This window comes from Phalacrocorax carbo, chromosome 9 (assembly GCF_963921805.1).
Source record: "Phalacrocorax carbo chromosome 9, bPhaCar2.1, whole genome shotgun sequence".
NCBI classification, from domain to species: domain Eukaryota; kingdom Metazoa; phylum Chordata; class Aves; order Suliformes; family Phalacrocoracidae; genus Phalacrocorax; species Phalacrocorax carbo.
Window position 1 is genome coordinate 18,668,597 of NC_087521.1, and position 16,928 is coordinate 18,685,524.

General features: G+C 41.8%; 1 protein-coding gene across 1 annotated transcript in view; it reads right to left on the bottom strand.

The window, feature by feature from the left end:
* KCNK10 (potassium two pore domain channel subfamily K member 10) overlaps positions 1–15,370 on the bottom strand; it is a 67,679-nt gene extending 52,309 nt beyond the window's left edge. Inside the window, exon 1 of the mRNA XM_064459989.1 lies at positions 15,319–15,370. Within this exon, the coding sequence (XP_064316059.1) occupies positions 15,319–15,370 (52 nt within the window). The remainder of the gene's footprint in view (positions 1–15,318) is intronic.
* Positions 15,371–16,928: the final 1,558 nt, after the last annotated feature.

Below are 16,928 nucleotides of genomic sequence, written 5' to 3' on the forward strand. Positions count from 1 at the left end.
GGCATGTCCCTTTTCTTTGTTTTCAATGGATTTTGTGAGGCTGTTGAAAGACACTCTGGTATTCTATCATTTCACTTTAGCAATTCTGAACCTAGTCTCCCCAAAGAGATAGAAAAGAAGTATGTAAAAGCTAGTTTAATTTTAGTCAAGAAGGTATAGTGAGAGAGGGAGGAGGGTCTGAATACCATTTTTGTACTTAGTGTATTTCTAAAAGGTGCTGCCATTTCTAACTGTAAATTCTTTGAAGCACAGAAGAATGGCAGTTCAAGCATCCATCTCACAAGGAGCTCTCAAAGCAGGGAATGGAAAAACTCACAATGGCTGCTTAGGAAAATAAAAAGTCTGCAGGACTAAAGTCTCAGTGCCCTTAACCATATAAAAAACAGAAAATCTCACTATGCCAACAAATCCAACCCTAATTCAGTTTCTGTGTATGTCCTTATTACTAGTTACATATTATAATTCTTTATTTCATAAAGAATAAACTCTTCAGAACAGGAGCCCTAACATCAGCAGTGTTTAGAACAGGGGTGTCCCTGCCTTTAATATATTACAAATAGCAATAATTACCATATATCACTGTCTTTTAAGTCATTCTGGAAAAATCTGATGCTGGACAAGAATAATTTTCTTTTATCTTTCATGTGAGGTGTTCAAAGTAGTTTTAGGCTCCTTCTTGCAGACTGATCCAACTTTCATTAAGGTTTGCACAGAAACCAGGTTCAAGCCAAGAAAAGCTGGATAGTTTTGTTAGCATAGTGCTGAGCTTCTGTTTACAGGCCTAGCCACTTAGCAGGACATACTTGGTTCAAAATAGTGCTGTACTGGATAGATTCAAGTCCACAGTTTCTTTGGGCTGGCCTAGCTCAGACAGCCGCATGTAACTCTCACTGAATACAACTGTAAGTATAGCAGAAGTAAGCAAAGAAATTGCTTAACCAAGATCACACAACAAATAAGGCTGGAGTAGAAATCCACTCTCCTGCTCCCAGACTTACATGTGTTCTAAGACCTACCCAAAAAAAGCCACTCCTATTTTGGACATCTGTTCTTTATTCCTTTAACTTTGTGTTCATTTTTGGTTTCCGCACAACCTTTCATATGGCTGCATATAGTTAGCAACCAGTGAAGATGAAGATATTATTAACAACACAGTCATCTTTTCAACATCCCAGTTCAATTTTCATTGCAACTTTACGAAGTATTATCTTAATATAAATGAAAATGCTTTTTGGACTAAGTGCAAAAATGTGAAATGTAGTCTCACAAATGTAAATAAGACACTGACTAACTGAAGACAGTGATTAATTCCTTCCTAGATCCCTTAAGAATAAGGCATGAAATAACTGATTAATCTGTACCAAGAAAGTAGGGGATTATTTATTAGGAAAAATTCTAGCTACAAGGACAGCTAAGCATGGGAACAGCCACTAAAATATTGAAGTCTCCTTATTGGAAATATGTAAGAACAGGGCATAAAATCATCTGCCAGAAATCATTTAGGTCAGTGTTTTCAGTCTGTGCCCTGCATACCACTATGGACACAAGAAGAAAAGCTATCAGTGAAGGGTAACAAACAGCCTAATGTTGTAGGCTTTTATTCATCACACAGGATCTGTAAACAAACTGGTGAAATGTTAAGGGTATTAAAAAAAATTCAAAATCATTAATCTTTATATTCTAGTCCTGACTCACAGTAGGAGAATGCTCTTGAAATTCTTTCCCTCCCCTTCTGTGTAAGATAGTCAAACACATCTCAACAGTCCTCTTTGCATTAGTTGTGCCAAGTCTGTAATAATCTTTCATGATTATCTAAATATCTCAAAGCATTTTACAGATAATAGGTAAACCCCTGTTTACACTGAGGAAAAACAATACTGTATGTGATCACAGTTCATCACATGTAAACGTTGCCACAGAGATGTTAGCAAATTAATTAAATTCCAGAGTAGTTTTGAAAGTTGATTAAAACAAGGTCTTTGTCATATGTGCATCAAGCAGATACAATGATCTGTCATCAATGTATTAGCAAATCTTCAAGTTCTTTTAGGGGACATGCCCTTTTCCACTTCACATGACAAAATGGTGGTCTGCCTATTACAAAATTAGTAGACAGCCATAAATCAGACTCCTTTCTTTTGTTGGTTATAAAGCAAATATGATACCCATGTGTAAGCTGCTCTTGCTATTATTTACAAGAACTTCCAGATTCTGACCCAGCCTCTCTGCAAATGTCAGAACCACAGTCAGAGCCTGCCCACGAACCTAAAATGGACTGCTCAAGAGTTACTCTTTTGCAAACACAGCCGTAGAGCTCCTGCCTACTGAGACTATGTAAATGGCAGGGAAACAACAGGAAGCCCAACGCTGGCTTGCGCAGGTATCAGCCAGAACTTATCCACTGACATTAAAAAACCTCTGCAAAAGTCACGGTCATGGGATGCTGGGATACTTTCCCCTCCCTCCTCCCTCTCCCAGGCACTGTACTTTTCGAAGGCATATGTGACAGCTAACTGGTCCAAAAAATGGATGTGCTAAGGCAGGACGTGAACTCCAGGAACAGCTGAAAGCATCTTCGGTTTATTCTTTCTGGTTTGGCTTCAGGACAGCACTCCTCGGGGGGTTCCTAGCTAACGCTTATTGGCATTAACATGAAGATGCACTGCTACTGACACCATTTGTAGCACTACTTACAGAGCTGCCAAGTCCAGACGAATACTTGAGGGAGATTTGTCTTGTGCTGGAGTGAGATTGTACACTGCTGGAGGTCAGTTCGAATTTTGTTTCCCTTGCTTTGCTTTCTCTCTCTCCTGACCTCTCTTCCACCCTGCCCTCTTCCAAATCCATCCATCTGCTCTTGTCCCTCACTTCTCTCCAAACATGCTGGCAGCGTGGGAGGCAGCATACCCGTAACTCCCTGCTCAGTTCCTCTTCTCGGCACTCGGCACACAGCTACCCTCCCCATTGCCTCTGACACTTGAGCCCAGAGCAAGGAGCCAAGCACATGTTCACATGTGACAGGACTCATCAATGAACTTCAGGTACTGGCAAATGGAAAATAGAGTGGAGAAGCATTACAGTGAGGAGCAGGAAGAGTTGAGGGGAGATTAGAAGTGATTGACAGGGGCGAGTCCCAAATACGGAGCCCTCCTGCTTCAAGATTGGTGACTGTGTTTGTTCCAACACACTCATTGGCAGCAGGGCTATCATCAGATTTATGAAGCTATTTATAGAGAAACTGAATACAGAGAAACCCAAGAAAAATTCTCACCTTTCCCTTTCTGAAATAAGACTAAAACCAATAGATCGCTGCTAAAACCTGTTTCCCTAGTATTAGATCAATATTTGATCAGTATTTCTTGCCCTTGCTAAAACTGGGAGTTCTAGTTCATGCAGGGCTCTGCTCTGGCAAGAGCCAAATAGGAAGCAAGTGCTTTAGGCTCAAGATCTTGGGGTATAGGGATGACTTCGTGAAAAAGAGTTCCTGTCAGAAGAGATTAACATACCATTGTTTTTCCTTATTAGGTAATATATAGGAAAACTGCTTTCTTGTCAGTATCTCACAAGCCCCATGTACAAGCACCAAGGAATAGATACGTGCTCTATGAAGTCTGCAGACTTCACCCTTCGATGAACAACAGACAGGTTGAAGCAGTGATGCTGCTGTTTGTCCATAATCTTCTTTTTAAAGACAAATAAAAATAATTCCATTGCACCATGACTTGATGTTGGATGAAATGAGTTGAAGTGTCCCAGGATTCCAGTAACATTTAGGAAGAGTCTGAATCTCCCACCACCGGAGCTCAAGGTGTTCTGCTTCAAAGTGCTGATAGGACGATGTAGGGGCAGGGTTTTATCTGGTGTCCTTCTGCTAGAGCGGCTGGACTGGGATCTTCCAAATACCCTGTCTCAAGGATTCACAAAAGAAATTTAGCCAATGGCCTATGGTCAGACCAACCAGTGAAGGAAATCTAAGTCTGACAACTTAGCATATGAAGGCCTGTGTACAAAGGGAAGAACATTCTTATTGACAGAAAATTAGTGGTAAGACAAACAAGTGGAGGAGACAACAAAGCAAAGATTCATTATTAGCAGGAAGCTATCTAATCTACGTTTGAAATGTGATTGACGCTGGCTGTCTGCCAGGGGCACAACCTAACAGTGGAGTGAAGGAATCTCTTGATCACCTCAGTCGTTCAAAAAGGACTTTAGCAGCACCACTGATTATAGTGTAGACTGAAACTGTGAGATGCCAATATATAGCTCAGTTGGGGCAGTACAATATCTCCTGCAGGACTAGGTTAATAGCCAAGGAACAGATCCTTCACATATGAGTAAGGCCAGAAAAGCACATGTAATACTGCCTCTAACCCCAGAATAAGAATAGTGTCAGCACTAATTCTTCCCCTTCAAAGATTTCTTGGGGCATCCTTATGGATGTATCTGCCCATTACTGGCCAAACCTAAAGAGCTCATGCTGACACTCTTCTGTAAAAACAAGAAGTAAAAATTTCTGCATCAGTCTAGTTGTGTCTTCCCCAATCTGGCTAATGATTGGAATCTACAGAAAAATACTTTGAATCTGAGCAAATCTCATTAATGATCCACCACTTCAATCAAATGATAATTTCTCAAATTTTCTGGGCAACAGCAATAAAAGTGGATCGTTAATCATGTGGCAGTGGCAAGAAGTCTTGTAATAAGCACATCAACTGAGCTATCTTTTAGTTCACTGGAGCTATACTATTTGCATATCCTGAGGATCCAGTCTATTTAGCAGTCTTAAATTCCTATACACAGTAACAGCCTTAGTTAAAGTGAAGGAAGGCTTTTCAATATTTTGAAAGCCTGTTCCAGAACAGGACGAAGAATACATATAAGATAGCTATTATAAAATTACTCTGTGCAGAAAGGATCTTTCACAAGGAAGAGAAAGTTTCTCTTTGAAATGCACTTGTTCAGCATAGCTATTTTTATTTTCTCTTATTCTGAATTCTTTATAACATATACATATTTCTTTTACACTGTAGTGTATAAGTTGCACCAGTAAAGTTGCCACTCAGAATGATTTACCTGTCCAGTCTCCATGTAAGAAAATTATTAGAAAGTGACTGTGAGTCAAAGAGAGCTCAGGTAAGCAAAAGTAAGTTAAAGAGACTTCAGACAGATTATGCTGCTCACAGCAGTATGTAACAGGCAGAAGAGATGAACAGTGTCACTGGGAGACTGGTGAGGCACACAGAGCTCCAGGTCAATGCCAGGCTGACTCTGGCTGCACAAAGCTGGCTTCAGGTTTGCTATAGAGTACATGATTTCAGGTATCTTAGATGATAAGGAGTCTGGTACAACAACTGAATTACACAACTTTTCTTTTTTTATGCTCAGCTTCTATTCATATAATACTGTAGAAATGCAGTTGTAACCTGAACTATAATAAAACTTTATAGCTACACAAGGATGGCATTTGCTGATATGGAATGGCTTCTAACACCTCGCTTCAGTGTTGCCATACTGCATCATGAACACGTAGCTACATGCATTCACAGATCAGACTTAAGAAAAAGACAGTTGTGGCCCTCTAATCAGTTTTGGCCACAATTAAGCTTCACCAAAGCAAAAGTATGCCTGCACAGTGTATAGCAGGTGGATGCGTGCTCATTCTCCTGTGCTCAGAGCTGGTGAAAACAAATGAAATCACTGCTAATAATGCCAAGCTCAAAGTAGTATTTTTTAACTTTCAGTAGAGCTGCACTAATCATGATGGTGTAAATTCTTGTAACCCCAAAGCATGCACAAATTGAGAATTAATCCACCAGGAAAACATGGTCTATACCTGCCCTAAATCCTCCTAGTAAGAAGCTACCCAAAGCCATTTGAGCTGAAGTTCAAAATATGAGCAGGAACAACCCTTGTCCAATTTCTTTCCTTTGTGGTGACTTGGAATACATCCCATTAGAGTCAATACAGGTGTGGTCGAATTGGTCAGTGCAGCCTGGAGAGTGATTCTGCTGACCCTAAACTAGACATCTACTGCACGTTCTCCAGGCTCCACAAACTGTATTTGACTATATCTCCCGTAACCATAGCAGGTCCTTAGAAACTTAGAATACCTCTGCGTTTTAGATACCTACCTATATATGGGTGTTTTATTCTCCAACTAAGTCACACTCAAATGGTATAATTCAGTTGCCCATCCATATCATATAGTACCAAGTGAGGGGTCCTAGGATATTCTTATTGGCCTTAAGCTATTGCTCCAGAAGGGCAGAGGTCTCCCTTAGGTTCATTATCATATATACCAGGCCTATGCAAATGTCTCAGCTGCCTTACAGTCCCTTAAATGGCAGCAGATGCTTACTTTTAGAAAACTGAATCAACAAATAATGTCTGGTAGCAATGAGAAATTCTAGTCACAATGTTACATGTCAGTATATCATTGTAATCCAGTAATGAACTGCACTTCTCATGAAGGCAAATTAGTATGGTGGCTGTAGCATCGTGAAGAGGTGGCTCTGGTGTTGTTTCTGTAGCTGTCATGATTGCTGCTGCCCAAAGCCTCTCTGTGTGGCCCTTTCTTGTGTAATCCAAATTTAGCAGTCTTAACAGTTAAGCAATCAGTGATGGATCTGAGTTAACCTAGAGGAATGTCTGAGATGTGTGAAGTTGCTTCCTTCAATTCAGCAGGGAGTTTCTGCAGTACCATTTCTTTTATAATTCTTTCATAATTCTTTCATCATTCTTTCATCATTAAGGTTTTTCACACATAGTAGCTAGTGACTGCCTTTTGTTTCTTTAAAATGAAAAGCTGAAATTGAGGGGATAAAAGCCCTGGACAAGCTGTCAGTATGTATTTGCTGTTTTCAAATCATGCCAGTACTATTATATTACAGTATCGAGTAAGGGAGAAATAATCCAAGCACCCTTTAGCAGCACATCACTGAATGTTACAAATCTCAGTGGCACAAGTTTAAGGTGCCAAAATCCAAATCCTCATCCAGTAAAGTCAGTAACATGTTGTTTTTTCTTCCTAGGGAAGAAAAGATGAGTCAGTCCTGCTGAGATATGAACATATGGCTCTAAAAAATCTAGGTACTCAAAGCCCAATCCTTAAAGCAGTGTGATGATCCTGTAGGACAGTGATACCAAAATAACTTGTATTGCTTTGTAAGATGTGTTAACTTTTATTATCCCCTACTAGTTAAACTGTCTATCGTCTTTAGCAAACAATGGTCACACAGTCATGCATAATCTATGGGATATCAGAAAGACAGAGAACTGAAGCAATTTAAAAATTTGTTGAATGCATCTCTTTGGTGGCAGAATTGAGGAAAAAACAGAAGAAACATAAGTGTGTTTCTCCAATGAAGAACTAGCCAAATAAACAGATCATCATCTATTAAAGATACCTACTTAATGAGATGAAGATATTTGGTAATATGTCCATAACATTATTCATACTGTGCTTTAGTATTGCTCACAGAGGAGGACCCTGATACATGCCTGAGGAAGCAACAGAAAGCATAAAGAGACTTAATTTTTTTAAAATATGCCCTAGATTATGTGCTTACTTCTGAAAGGTAGAAGGAACATCATGTGCTTGAAAACAGTGAATTCTAGTTGGAGGCAGCCAAACTTGTCTTCATGTCCACCCATTTTTTTTTTCTGAGCATTTTCAGACTTACCACGGGTGCACTCTTTTCGTTCTGCATTTTCTGCACCGCCGGTAGCAGATCTGACCCTGTCATACTTTGAGTCCATTCTTTTGTAATCTACATTACCTGAAGCAGCTTTCCTTTGTCTCTCCTTGTTAAGTCTTTATTTCTTTTCAAATGTCCTCTAAAATTCAAATAGCCAACTCAAACAAAATGCTAGGCCTAACCATGTCTGGACTTCTAAAAAAATTGAACCTACACCCAGACTTTGCAGCTGAACACTGCCCCGAGTCAGGACTCCAGATCCTAGTGCAACAAGTTTTAATCCCCTTCATATATTTTATATGTCATGCCCCTTGTCACAACTCCAGCTTTCAGCAAGATATTTACCCTCCATTTTAAAACCAGAAAAAATAAAGTGAAGCCAGGCTTGTGTATTCTCTTCCACCCTTTTTTTCCCCTCTATACAGGTTTCAATAACAGATTCTATCACCTTACTGGCTTTCATTTCCACTTCCAACACCGAGATATACCCACACTGAAATTTCTACTCTAACATCAAAACCTTACCAATGATCTCCTATGCTTGTGTTTTGGGACACTTGAATAACACCTAATAATACACGCATTTGGGACTCTTTGCCAATAATAAGATTTGTAATAGCATAAGAATTGTATTAGCAGTTAAACAAAAAGATGAAATCTGAATTCTTGGGCTTGGCATTCCCAGACCAAGGAAATATCTCCTAAATTCTGTGGTTCGTTAACATGGTAAAAGATTCATAGTTCACTTTTGAAATATCATTTTGTTTAAACAATCTGAGCTAATGTTTGATTGTGCCTGTGAAAAGCAGCCCAGAAAGTATGTTGGGAGAATAATAATGATCCATGGACTAAAAGGGATTGGTACTACCACTCTGAAGTACAAGGGTATATGATATGTGCTGTTCTCACTTGTTTTATCTCATTGAGGTAACCAGTGAGAACTGCATGGCACGTTATTTATGAAAGTCAGCGGGTTCATCTTAGAGCACATTTTCCATTTCAGTTAAAATGTTTCTCATATACGTGCTTTATAGGCAAACAATAGAAGTATAACCAATGTCTCAGGAACTAGAATGTGAGCAGCTTCTGTCTGACAAAGTCTAGGTCCCAGGATGTTTTCAGTTTCTTACTTTCAGAAAACAAAAACCAGAGGGATTCCTATAAAAGGTATTTAAAAAGGTAGTATTTAGCCTTTTGCTGAATGTCACTTTTTTACATAAAAATTCTATTAAAAAACAGACAACTGTTCAGCATTTATATTATCTGCTTTGGCTTTTGCTATTATGCTGAGATTATTGCAAAATAAAGGTTAGGCATTCCTATTACACTGATCCTGTAATATCCTACCTGTTGAATGGTAGTGTGCTTGTTACCTGTTTTGTATCTTGACCTCCTCACTGCTCTCTCCCCATTTCACTCCAGGTACTTACCCTATTTACAGCACAACATCTAGGGTCCCTGTTCCCAGTGACTCCAAGCACTCCTTTACTTCTAACTCAGTAAAGCCTGGAGGGACAACACAGTTCTGATACTGTTAAAATGAAGAATCTCATATTGCTCACACTGAAGTGAGTGGTAAAATTCCTAGCTCTGGAATAAATCAAGAGAGTAAGAATTAAACTGTATCACCATATATATATGCACTCTTCTATCTGAAGCTGATATAGCCCACACACTAGCTACCTAAATCCACATAAACACCAAAAGCTGAACCAAAACCTACCCAATTACAACCGATGTAATACATCTTTCTCCCAAAAGCAAACTCCATCACTTCAGGTAGTGTCAGTATTCAAGAGTTGCCCCAGGGGCTTTTCAGTCCAAAAGCCTATTAATGGATTACTCTTGCATGTATGTGGCAAAACATAGCATTGGTGTTCTTCACTGAAATAATAATTCTGTCTTAACCCCTCCACTGCTGCCAATGCTACTGCTTTCCCTGTCTTAGACTTACAGCTTCACATTGCCTTTGATTCTTTTCATTCCCTTTTTCTCACAATACAGATGACATCTTAATGATACCCTACCCTTCATCTTTCTTACCTTGACTAGAGTTCAGTCCTTCCTCACTGTTACTAAGAAAGCTGCTGTCCAGCCTTTCACTCTGCCACTTTCTTATTATTAATTTTACTTTTCTGAATCCTTAGTTTTTACATTTCCAGGGCATCCTAAAGACAACAGTGATGAAACTAATAGCTATCTGCTGTCTTTCTTCCTCTCCTGCTAATTCAGTCACATCTTCCTATCTTTTACCACATTAAATCTGTCTCCCATGCAGGCACCACATAGCCTTTAGTAAAGTTCTGATTTCTTCCTTCTCATTTTTTTTGTTTTCCAAACTCTTCAACTTTTCCACCTTACTGTATTTGGCACTACTGTGCCTACACCATGCACTGCCAGGAGTGTCCTCCTGTTTATCCAATTCCTATTCTCCTTCAGATGTCTCTTTAAAATAAACTCATTACTGTTGTTCTGCAACCCATGCTCATTAGGCACAGCAGAATCCTGCTCTATCAGACGGGTCAGTAGCCATCAAGATTTTCTGATACAAATAGCACATGGTCAGTTCCCTGCTGACCATGCATCATTTGCTGGGATCAGAAATACTTTTTTACATATTATAGCTTTCCATAGCGGTCTTCTTATACTGAGCTACTAAGAACTGACTTACTAGTGCTGAAAGATATTGTCTAGCTCACAATTGCACTCCACTTCTTTTTATGTATCTTCTCAAAAACAGAGGACAGAAATGAACACCCTCATTCTACTCATCTATGCCTTTATAATCAACGCCTTCTGCACCAGTCTCTTTGAGACAAAGAGCAGATAAAGCAGGTACTGCAGCAGTTTGTAAGACTTTGCAGGCAGCGTCAATTTAATTTATACTGAGTAGCTGTTGCTGAAGATTTTTCCAACGAAGAGTCATCAAGATGCCTTCATCACCTACCTGAAGGCATTTGAGATTCAGCTCAGGTTTCCCACACATAGGTGTCCAGTGCTGCTTGAGGTGTCTCAGGTGAAGGGAGAAATCCCATGGCAAGTGGCACAGGACCTATGGAAGACTTGAGCTCCTCTGGAGTGGCAGCTGGGGAATATCAAAGGTCTTTAGATACCTCTAATAGGAAACTCAATTGAGTCTTCAGTGTCTGTAAAGAAGCACACGTAATACTAGTTTCCTGTAGTTGTAAAGTACAGAGATAACCTTATTTCTTAATTGATGTGATCTGTGTATGATGACAGGCTGTTTTGCTCCCTCCTAATTGTTTTAGTATTTGATTGCAATATGTATGCTCTACTTTCGATAGCAGATCTTAGATTGCTTTAAACAAGGTAATTATATTTCACAACACCCTTGTGCATTAGGTAAGTATTAATATTCCCTTTTTGCAGTCAAGGAAAAAGGGATGAAAAGAAAGGGTAAGTGGCTTACTGAACAGTAAGTCAGTAAGTTAAACAGTAAGTCAGTGGCAAAATCTGAAGAGGAGCTCTAGACTCCTAACCACAGACTGAATTCCCCCCCAGCCACTAACTCCCACACTAAATGTAAGGATGAAAACAAATGCACGATTTTAGAGTTCCAAACTGCAGAAAGCCATCCTACACAAACAATGTATTTGTGAAAGGATGCAGGAACCTGTATGAAAACTTCAGAGTTCCAAAAGGTCAATGTAGAGATAAACATATACCTGGAAAAGCAAAAGGCTTTGACAATCCATATCACTGCAATGACAGCAAAAAGCTTCTGGCACAAAGGATGGCATAAGACTGAACTCGATTGTCTGCCTACTAAGAGCATCACCAAGACAGACATCCTTCCTTCGGAAAAAACATCTCACCATCACCCTGCAAGACAGTCATGCTTGGGGATAATTTCTGAGCATATTGGAAACAGTCTCATCTACCCTTTTCTACAAAGAAACAGCAATTTTAAGCAGATAATTCATATTTTAAAAATTTATATTGCTGTAACATCCAGGTTTCTCAGTCAGGATGAGGAACCCATTGTGTTTTAGGTGCTGTATAAAAATACATGTGCAAAGAGATTATAAACCAATTTAAGCACAGACAACAGATAGGTGTAACAAACAGCAAGAGGAAAGCAGGGAAGAGGTGAGATTAGAACAGCAATTCCAATAATGTCTTCATATGCTGTTACAAACCCAATCTTATGTTCTGAAAAGTATAGCTGGGAAGTTGTATGAGGTGTGAGACTAAAAATCTGGTCCTTCACTAATTTCAGTTATTATTGCTTTACCTGAAGTGCACCAAATGCGACAAGCAAAAATCAGTGATAGGCAGATCAAATGTTTTATTGTTGTGTATATCCAAGCTGATTCCACCAGTAACACAATGGCAGGCTTGTTTTTTAAAATGTAGGCCCAGTGGTGTGAGATCCTGTACCCCTACTCAGTGTGTCCAGTTCTTCCTAAACCATTCTTGAGGTGCCTTCTTGGGTCTTACTCATTTCTTACCCAGTTCACTCACTGTATGTGAATAGTCTTGTTTTTAATCTGTGTATATGAGATTCTAGGACATATTTCACATTGCATTGTTAGGGGCAAGTCCCAATGACTTTTGGGATGGAGTTTGATCTGTTTGATAAAGGGTTTATATAGTTTGATTGCCTGGGATGGTAGGGGACTTCACTGTAGGAATCTGGACCTGGTATACTTCTAGGTTTATGAAATATTTGGTTTATCTAGAAAGCACACTCAGCACTTACAGGGAACACACAGATAGACTCTATACCCAAGATAAGTGAAGATACTACACAACAGGATAAAAGCACAGTTCAGTCTCCATGCCCTATTCATTCCAGTTTAATGGCTGAGAAATCAGCCTCCCATTAGATGTCTGTCAGACACCATCCCTCATGTCAATTCTATTCTTTTAAAACTGTTCTCTCCACAAAGTTTTTCTATGGTATATTGATCTTTGCTGATGTGAACTGAGAATACCAGCTTTATGACAGATGAAAGCTACCAGCAGAGTCTAATCTATTTATCTATGTAAATATTTATAGTTCAGTCAGCATTATGGAGTTTGAGCATTAATTCATTTCAATGACTATCATTTTGACCTGGGATCAAAGCAACAACATTATCAGCCCCAAGCCAGCCATACCTCCACAACAAGGGCCCTGGCCTTTAGAAATGTGTATAGTTTCTAGAAAATATTGCCTGAAATAATCAGATCTAAACAACCTTTGAGATACCATTGCTCTTACATCGTTGGACTGCTAGCTTGCTTGCCAGGAACATCAGTTGATATATTTCAAGTATTGTTAGCACAAGTTAGCACAATTCCTACTAGACAGAACTGTGGAAACAGCACGTTCTCTGTCTGACGACCAGAACAGGGCATGATCATACAATACACACTGAAATGAACCTGGTGTATGTGTGTGAACATTAACTGGACATGAGCTCTGCTTTTAAGACTTAGGACTGTTTGTATCCTTGCACCACCAGCTTTCTACATGTTGATCTTTGTATCTGAGAAAAGCTACTTCAGTTCTTAACTCCAAGGGTATCACATAGGATGCAAAACAACATCATTCTTCACAGGTACATGCAGAGAACAGACTACGTATGTGACTGTAAAGCAAATTCATTTTAGGGTTCTAAGTGATTTTGTGTAGATCTTTGCTAACATTTATATCTACATAAATATATTTTCATTTCAAAAAGAATGGAACTCTGATCTACCTTTTCTTCTACTGACATCACTAATTCTTCAGTGGAACTATGTTAGTACAATGTCATTGCACCGTTCCTCTATTAGTTAAAGGACTGGGCCTTAGGTAACTTTCTCTTAACAATTTGCCTTTTTCTGTTCCACCAAATTTTATCTATTTCCTGTGTCCCTTGGAGAAATAGAAATAAACATATTTTGCCTTCTTCCTGGGTATACATTAGCACCCTTGCTGCCTGGCTAATGAAGTCAATACACTGAGGGGAAATAACAGGTAAGATTCTGCAGTCCTTAGCAGGGATTCAGCTTAGCAGAGAGGAAACGTGCTGGGTTTGAAGTCTTTTACCTGTTACGGTACTCTACGGTTTTGGACACATTAGTAAATTGTGACCAGCCACCTGTTGGATCCATATGCTTTAAAGCTGATTGCCAAGCAAAGAGGTGCACACAGAATGCCACCAGTACAGCCTCCTGTGTGCCTTGTCAGGGGAAGGCAGGAAATAGCTTTTTTGCATTAAAAGGCATTTTGCAATACAAAAAAAGGACTTGAAATGAAGCAGCAGCAAACATACATTCAGAAAGCACCTGGGGAGAGCAAGTTTTCACCACACAGAATTTTGACCCTAAGATAAGGAATATACTGTTATTAAAATAATAAAATCTCTCTTAGCGCTACTATCCATGTGTTCATTGTGAAGCTGAGGGCAGAGGAGGCTGATGTGTTGATTTCAGCCTTCACCTAATTAAAGATGTAGTAAGGCTTAAACTAAAGCTTAATTGTGTATACTATTCAAACAACTCATCAGATCTGCTCAGCAGAAAGACGTCTGTTCTGCTGTATTCCTTCTACAGCAGGAGAAACTGTTTCTAACGTTTCATTGTGTAGATGTGAGGGCACGGAGGATGACAGACAAATTGACCACTAAAACCAAACCTGCGGAATAAAGCTGAATAATCAAAGCCCGTGCTATCACTTCATACTTCCTGCAAGCACTGCTGTGCAGTGACTGGCTGCCAGCAGTTCTGCTGCAAACCTGAGCATATGGCTTCAAGTTGCTCTGCTCCTGTACTGATGCACAGAAATATGACACACCAGTATACAAATTACCAGTAGGGTTTTATTCAGTCACTTCTTCTGTAGGTTGCATACAAACCTCCTCCCCATGCCAGGAAAGGACAGCATTTCATTATGGGTTATTTTAAAACACCACTTGGATCGTTTTATTGAAAACCACTGCACTGGCGTAAATCTCCTTCCCCCATCACACAAACACACTCCCCAAGACAGACTCCAAGCCTAACTATAGAGTTAATCAAACTATCCACTTGGGCTGACCAATTGTTAACAGGACAGAGTAAAGAGCCTAAAGGTCCCTTTGGGCTCCATTATTTAATATGTCTTTTTATACCATCCACACTTTGAGTTATATTGCAGCGACATTTTGCTCCAGTTGCTTGCCAACCAACATTTGCCATTGAGGAGCCCTGAGCAAGCAGACACATCTGTGTCCACTCCTGTATCACCCATTTAGCAGAGACAATGATCACTAGAAACAACAAAGGAGCCACAGATAAAACAAACAATGCTGTGAGCCAGAGATCTCTGCCATCCCAGGCAAGTTTGCCATGGAAATACTCAAGAAAAAGGGAGAGGAGGGGAAGGAAGAGAGATATCAAATATAGAACCATAAAACTTACACCTAGAAGAGGTTTTCCCCACACACCCACCCAACCCCACATCTGAAGAGCATTTTCTAACACACTGCCAGGATTGAGCAAGAAAGACTGAGCACTGCACATGGGCAGCAGACAAGCATCCAACGTCTCCTCCCATTTGGAGTCAAATAGTCTCCTACGAGTCACTAGACACAAGGAACAACAATAATTTTTATTATTATAGTAATGATAGTAATAGAGAATCACCAACCTTGAGGATCCCAGTTGACCTGTTTTCTTGGAGTCTCGATTGGAAATTTCATCGCTTCCTTTTTGCACAGGGAGGAAAAAGAATTAAATAAATTCCCAACCTTCCTGTCTCAGTGCTGCAGTCAAACAAATTAATTTCAAATTATAGGGAGCCTGTGCTGTTTGACTGAGGGGAACTGGTGGTTGCTAAGGAAAGAAATACACAAATAAATCAAAGAAGGTGGGGAGGGGCGGGGAGGGGAGTGGAGTGGAGGGGTTTGAACCAGCGAGGTGAGGAGGGGTGCCGGCACCCCAGCAGAGAGAGGGGGAGAAAGGATGGAGTGAGGACCGGAGAGGGTCTGAGGAGGAGCGGGAACGAAGCAGGCTGAGATGGGCAGCGGGTCCAGGGTGCTGCTGGCTCCTGGGAGGCTCCCGCAGCTGGCTCGCCAGGTCCACCTGCAGATGTCAGGGTGGCGGGGTCCCCGCTGCAGCCCGGCCCCTCCGCTGCGCCCACCTGAGGGGGCACGGGGCCGGCGAGCCGCAGGCTGGCACAGCTCGGGGGGACAGGCAGCCCCCCGCCCCCGGGGCACCTCCCACCCGCGCACACGCTCCGCAGCCTCCGCCACCCCCGAAAATGAGCACACCTCCGCTCAGCCCCGGGCACTAGAGGGGTAACAAAAGTCAGCCACGGCGGGTGAGGCGCAGCGGCATGGCTGGGGCGAGGCTGGGGACCACCCCGGCTGATGCAGCAGCAGCCCGGCTCTCCGAGGAGGGCCGGAGCAGGAAGAGGAGAAGAAGAAGAAGAAGGAGAAGAAGAAGGAGAAGGAGGAGAAGGAGGAGGAGGAGGAGGGAGACACCCTATAGCTTTGAAGGGAATGCACGGAGCCCCTCTCTGCACCGGCTTAAAAAGGGGGTGGGGAGAGGAAGCGAGGGAAGAGGCTGCGAGTCCCTTTGTAAGAGGCGGTGGCGAGGTGCCCTAGGGAGGGGGCAGGCTCCGGCTGGTACTCACTGGGTATCCTTCCCTGCAGGAGGATGCAGGCTTGTTTGGCGGAGTTTGCAGCCGGAGACACGCTCGACTAAGCTACGAGCAGCAGTAGCGGCGGCGGCAGCACATGGCAGGAGTACGGCAGCATCCAGAGCCTCTGCAGCGCAGGGGGAGGGGAGAGCAGGGGACGCTCCGAGCCCCCGCAGGCCCTGGGGAACCAGGACCGGGCACCACGAAAGCCAGGGGGCTCCTGCGCCCCTTCCTGTCCCCGCTCCTCTCCGCGCTGTGGCCAGGGACAGACACCTGGCCTCAAGGGAAAGGCTGGCTCGGCGGAGCTGAAAGATGCGGCCGGGCGGCGGGGAGGGGGCAGGAGGGCCGGGAGGGAGGCTGGAGGCCTCTCGGAGCCCCCCTAAGCTCTCAGGGGGCTTCAGGGAAATGGAGGACACTTGGCTTTACCTTGTGCAATTACCAGACACTCGCTGCTTTCCAAGCTGCAGTCTCCCTCCTCTCCCTCCTGCTCCAGGCTTTCCCTCAAACCCAAACAGGCTGGTAACACCAGAAAGGTCTCCAGTTCCAGTTACAATACATGCCCCAGCTCCCCTCCCTCAGCCAGGAAAACAAAACCCCAGCCCCTCTGGGGGCCTGAA